This window comes from Syngnathus typhle, linkage group LG4, assembly GCF_033458585.1.
Source record: "Syngnathus typhle isolate RoL2023-S1 ecotype Sweden linkage group LG4, RoL_Styp_1.0, whole genome shotgun sequence".
Lineage (NCBI taxonomy): Eukaryota > Metazoa > Chordata > Actinopteri > Syngnathiformes > Syngnathidae > Syngnathus > Syngnathus typhle.
The window spans coordinates 20,844,059-20,850,082 of record NC_083741.1 but is presented as its reverse complement, the minus strand read 5'-3'; the positions used below and the strand labels follow the sequence as shown (position 1 = coordinate 20,850,082).

The 6,024-nt window shown below is 43.8% G+C and overlaps 1 protein-coding gene across 1 annotated transcript; it reads left to right on the top strand.

The window, feature by feature from the left end:
• The first annotated feature begins 2,175 nt into the window (after positions 1 to 2,175).
• ap3s2 (adaptor related protein complex 3 subunit sigma 2) lies at positions 2,176 to 5,489 on the top strand. Its single transcript, XM_061275879.1, has 6 exons — positions 2,176 to 2,369; positions 2,611 to 2,702; positions 2,803 to 2,914; positions 3,018 to 3,089; positions 3,578 to 3,685; positions 3,753 to 5,489. The coding sequence occupies exons 1-6, from the start codon at positions 2,301 to 2,303 to the stop codon at positions 3,876 to 3,878; spliced, it is 579 nt and encodes a 192-aa protein (XP_061131863.1). The 5' UTR covers positions 2,176 to 2,300; the 3' UTR covers positions 3,879 to 5,489.
• Positions 5,490 to 6,024: the final 535 nt, after the last annotated feature.

Sequence of the window (6,024 nt, the reverse complement as noted above, 5' to 3'; positions counted from 1 at the left end):
GTTTATATCGCCAGGCCGCGGCTGATATATGCGTTTAAACGTCCTTTGACACTCCCTCGGGTGTGGGTGGGTCTAAATAACGACCCTCAATCGGTAGACAGTGGGTAATAGAGCGTCGCCAGACGAGATTAAACGCGGCGCAGGTAAACGGAGTGTCTCCTAGACTCGCTTCAGTCCGCAGTCTGCCTGTAAACACAAGCGCCGCTCGCAAAGATCACATCCTCTATGAAATCATGCTAGCTCACTCTGCACAAACTCGCACTCGAATAAGAAATCTCAAACACTTTGGAACCAGGGACTTTTTCGTAACTAATAATAATAATGATAATTAATACTAAAGTGACCACATTTTTAGAATATGGTCGTAAAATCAAATCAAACAGGCGCTCGTCATCACCGAGAAATATAAAGAGTGATACGTCGTGGTTTTTAATACATCTTTGCTCTTCGCTGGAGTCTACGGAGCGGTGCGATGGAAATCCGGGGCGCCAATCCAGGAGGAGCAGGCTTGTTTTGCAGTTCTCTGTCACACACAAACACGACACGCCGCCAGTCAAATTAGAGGCATTACAAGTCGTCAATGCGGGTTACGTAAACCGCAACAACAAATACGATTTTCAGTGTGTGAGTTGAAGGAGTACGGCCACAGTCGGATGGAGGATAATGAATCAAGTTGGGCAAAAGTATCACGGTGCGGTGTTAGGACACTCGAAATTCTGCAAGAAAAATGCATGAAGAAAAAGCGATCAAAACAAATAAAAGGGTAAATGCACGATGTCTAGCCAAAACATCTTCTAATATGAAGTCCTACATTGATGCAAAAAAGTCAAAGGAAAAAGAATGATGTCACGCTTTATAAATGATAAATATGGCAATGGTGTTGCAAATAAAATAATGTCATCCATGAAGTGTTACAAAAACAAGCCTCAAAAGCTCAATAAAAAGCTTTTTTTTTCCAGCATGGGGGTATTCTGGTGTTCCTCGTCAGGTCGTAAACTGCACTGAAATGCTGCCACCTAGAGGGTGAATTCAGCATCTCATCCCTGGGTTGTTATTCAGACGCTTTACAGTTACAGTCTGTGGATGTCTGAGGCCCAGGCAGGGGGTAGAGGGAGTTGGGATTTACTGGTGGGGGGGCACGTGATTCTTTCAGCAGACAGTACACACACAATCTTGCAGAGCCGAACCCCTAACCCCCGCCCGGGCCTAGCCTGCAGTCGCCCCTGCATCCTCTGACCGCTGCGATTGTCACTCTAATTACCGTCGGCTTTCTCCAGAGGCATTGTTTGAACGTTGTACATGACCTCAACTCTGGCAGAAATGCAACAATTAACACTGTGAAAAGAGGAGAGCCTCGAAAATGCACGGTGGCCCACCCAAGAGTCCGACTACAGTGAGTCACCCTCTAACAAGTGCTCACTGTACCAACATGACCCGCTTTCGTCGGAGAACGAGGAGGGCTGTCGAGTTGCATTTGTAATGTCCCCCGATGAAAGTCCCCGTGAAGGCCGCCGGCGGGCCCACCTACATCGAACCGTACGGCCCGGAATCCATTCTTGCGCTGCACTCATGTGGAAATAAACTTGTTTACCACCAACGACTCGCACATGCTAATGAGCGTCTGTTTGTTTTCTGCCGCGCTCATGCGAGAGGAAGGGAATTTTTATGATGGAGCTGAGGACAATAGATGACAGCCCAGGTTGGTTGGATCTACAGTGATTCCTGTCCTGGTTTGAAAATACAGGTCCACTTGTATAAGGTGGTGGTTGGGTTGAGGGGTGGGGGGGGGGGGGGTGTTAGACCAGACCAGACCAGAGTCTGAAAAGAGTTTTAGTTTGGAAATCAGGTGCATGCACCTGTGCTGCAGTATGTTAAGCTACTCGTCATTATATGCTAGTAAAAAAGTAAGTGCATAAACTAGAAAAAAAAAATGAAATAAAAACATCTGTTAGTTTATTTGTTAAATGGTCAATCCCTAGATTTTCTTTGTCTCTCTAGCTCTTTCTCTTTGGCGCTCTCTCTCTTTCTCTCTCGACACACACATCTAAGTATAAAAAAATGGTAAAATACAAAAACTATTTTATTTCTATCAAATGAAATATTTCACAAATTACGATTTGCGTGGCAAGCACACATACGGAACAATCTTTTGTTTGTTTCTTGCGGACTTTAAAATGCGGGCACCGAAAACCGGAAGTAACGGAACAAACTTCCTGTTAGTAACCCTCAAGCTTATCTCGAGCTGGTTACGTAGCATTTACCATTTAATTGAAACATTTCAATTTACATTACGCGTAAACATGATTAAAGCGATATTAATATTTAACAACCATGGAAAGCCACGGCTCATCAGATTTTATCAATATTTCGTGAGTATTACTATAAACGTTTTTATTCTTAGATTTCGTTCGTTTTGATTCATTTGTCGTGTATTGTAATTTGTCTCTCAAGAACGCCATTTTATCGCTTGTTGCTGTTAGTTTAGCTTTGATATCTTTTATTTCTTCTAACATTGAAATGAAACGCAATGCTATTCTCGTTTTTTTTCCATGATGTGTATTTCCTTTATTAAGCAGGAATTAACCTCGATATTATTTTTGTTTCCCTCAGGCAGAGGACATGCAGCAACAGATCATCCGTGAGACGTTTCATTTGGTGTCAAAGCGGGATGACAATGTTTGTAACTTCTTGGAAGGAGGAAGGCAAGTGTCCATAGATGGAGCATGGCTTACAATAAATAATACAAAACAGTGATCCCCCAACAACCTAGGCTGAAATCTGCTTTTTAATTTTGTTGCCCAGTCTTATCGGCGGCTCCGACTACAAGCTAATCTACCGCCATTACGCCACACTCTACTTTGTCTTCTGCGTGGACTCCTCTGAGAGCGAGCTTGGCATTTTGGACCTCATCCAGGTCAACAGATTTTTTATTTCTTCTCTCACTACGATCTCTGTGCTTTTAAATGCCATTCATCTCCAACTTCATTTGTGTTGGACTGATATTTCTGTTGTGACAGGTGTTTGTGGAAACGCTGGATAAATGCTTTGAGAACGTCTGTGAACTGGACCTCATATTCCACATGGACAAGGTAAAAGTGATCAACCAGAAGACTCACCTACTCGCGAAGGATGAATCGCAAATCCTGTGGCTCCCTCTTCCTTTGTTTTGGATTAACGTCTCACTTGATAGGTGGGAATTCGCTGCACTGTAATTACCAGTAGAGTCCACAAGAGGGCAGCAAATGATAACGTTAATAAAAGCAAGTTCTTAAGCACTCTAGATGCCACCAGATAGTGCTGTAGTTGAGATTTCAGGTAAACAAAGCACTTCATTGTCTCATCAAAAGAGAAATCAACTATTGAACAGAAGATAGACTCATTTGATTAGTTAAATACTGCTATTGCTTTTTCCTGAACACAAAATCAATCGTGAGTTTTTGTGTTTACTCACCAAACACATCTGAATGCAATTCAAGTGACTAATGGCTATTTCCTGTGTCGAATATTGTCAGCAGTTTCCTTGTGTGTTTTGTAACTGTTGTGTTGTGCTTGGTTGCCCCCCCCCCCCCTGCTGCAGGTCCACTACATCCTCCAGGAGGTGGTAATGGGCGGCATGGTGTTGGAGACAAACATGAATGAGATCGTGGCTCAAGTGGAGCTGCAAAACCGCATGGAAAAGTCGGAGGTTAGACGTAGGCACAAAACCCAAAAGTCGAAGCATACATATTAACACGGGTCTTGTTCCGGCGCAGGGAGGTCTGTCCGCGGCACCCGCTCGCGCCGTCTCCGCCGTGAAAAACATGAACCTGCCGGAGATCCCGCGCAACATCAACATCGGAGACATCAACATCAAAGTGCCCAGCCTCTCCCCGTTCTAAATACGGCTCGACAGGGGGCGGGCGGGGATCCAGTGCCCCTTCCTGACTCTTATGCGGTAAACTTGAACTCTCCTGACCACGGCGGCGTTCACGGCCGCTCACCCTGGCCGCTCTCGTGTACGCTGGATAGAAGCTGTGAGTCGTTTGAGTGTTGTTGTTTTTTTTCCGTTCTTGTATCCTAGCTCAATTTGCACAATATTGTCAACATGTGTTCTGTGTAGCAGTGGTCAGTAACCTACGGCAAGTAAACAGCATGTACCGCAGCAGTGCCATCTAGTGGCAAGGAATGGAATTACACTTCAGTCGCAACTACAAATCTGAAATTTCCCAAATTTTCTGTTGTGATAGAACCCAATTCATTCAAACTAGTGTCGGACGCTGAATTAATTTCAGATTTTCGGGAGCGGGGCTACTGCTCAGTGAGTTCAAGTGTTCGTGCTGTTCTTTTCCATAAATTCACGTGGCCCCTGATGAGTTGCCATAAAGCATCAGGTGAATGTGAATAGTCATGCATGTTCAATATTTTATGACTTGGCTGACAAGCATATTTTCCCTCTTCAACTCCACGCTCATCACTGGTCTTGATTTTGAGATTTCCCAAACTCTCCCCCAGTAACTTGATCCCCTTGGCTCCCGTATAGCCTGGAATGAATCTTCTTCCATCCTGGCGTCCTAACGTCTGCCTGTCCTCGGCGAACTGTCGTCACAATCCGTTACTCCCGCTCTTTCGCACTAATATTAAGCTGGCCGACATGTGCGCGGGTGGGTTTGGGAGTCACGTGATCGCCCCCGTCCTCCTAAGCGGTAAAGCAGCAAAGATGCACTAAAGTTTTTTTTTACAATTTAATTTTTTTTACAGGCACATTTTAGTTTGTGAAGTTCACGGCGGGCCACACAAAGGCTGAATACACACACCCACCCTGATGTTTTTTGTTACCTTCCTACCGCCAAGGTCCAAAAGCTACATCCACGCATACCATGTTCATCACAAGAAGACCCACAAAAAAGATTCAAAGAAAGTTGACGTCTTAAAAAAACATTTGCGCCCCCTCACAAGACTGAATTCCCCCGTTTTTGTTTTTTTTATTCAGCCCCCAAAGCCAATTTCACTAAGGCCCGTGAAAATTTGTAGTCAGTAGTAATATTGTGAATAAAGCCAACAAAATGTTTCAAAAATTGTTGGTAAAGACACAAAATTTGACATTTTGGTCTAAATCCGTGCGGCCATCAACCAACATTTTACACGCAATAATGTGTCATGTACATTCCTGCAAAGACAGAAAGTCTGCCGTTTTTCATTTCAGCCATGAGCTTGTGATCCTTGTTTATGGGTCCACTCATCAAAGACATGCCTACCATATCATGTTGTTAAGGTCAAGCTAGCTTCAGGATTTTTCAAAGGTCAGACTGTCATTTATGCGGTTTCAGGAGCGAGCTCTTTTCCGTGGATCTACTTTTGACGGCAGTCCTCCCAAATTTCACGTTGCGTTCTTAAAACTGTTTTTTGTATTTAATGCAGTCGCTGTGTTTGAATGTATTTGTCTCTTATTTACTGTATTTCATTGTCCAGATGTTGATTGTACATGAATAAAAACTGCTGCCAGCCACAAACTGCATGCAGTTATTGTTGCGAAGAAGCGCGCCGAGGTACACCTTCCAGGAATTCTCTTGAAGCTGTGCCATCACAACCAAGGTTTGTTGTTACAGCCGCATTCTTTCAATCCCCCCGCCTCCCTATAATTTGATCATGTATCCGCTCCTAGGTTGCGCTGATCGCAGTAGAGCTTCTCCGCGCTTTCTTCCTCATGTATCATATTTTGTTGTCATAGTGTCCGTCACCTGCTCTTGTATTTAAGTCCTGTCCACAGTGGCGGTTCTTCACCGAGTTCCTCCCTTAGACGAGACTATTTCAGAACCTTCATACTTCATTCATGTCAATATAATGTAAGGAATTATTTAATAAATCATCTGTTTTTCAAGGAAGAAGAAACGATTAGCTCCTTGCCACAAATTCTATGCTTGACACACACACACAAAAAAAAAAAAAAGGTCACAAAATATGCACAAATAAGTACCGTATTTTCCGGACTATAAGGCGCACCTAAAAACCTAAAATCTTCTCAAAATCCGCCTTATAGTCCGGTGC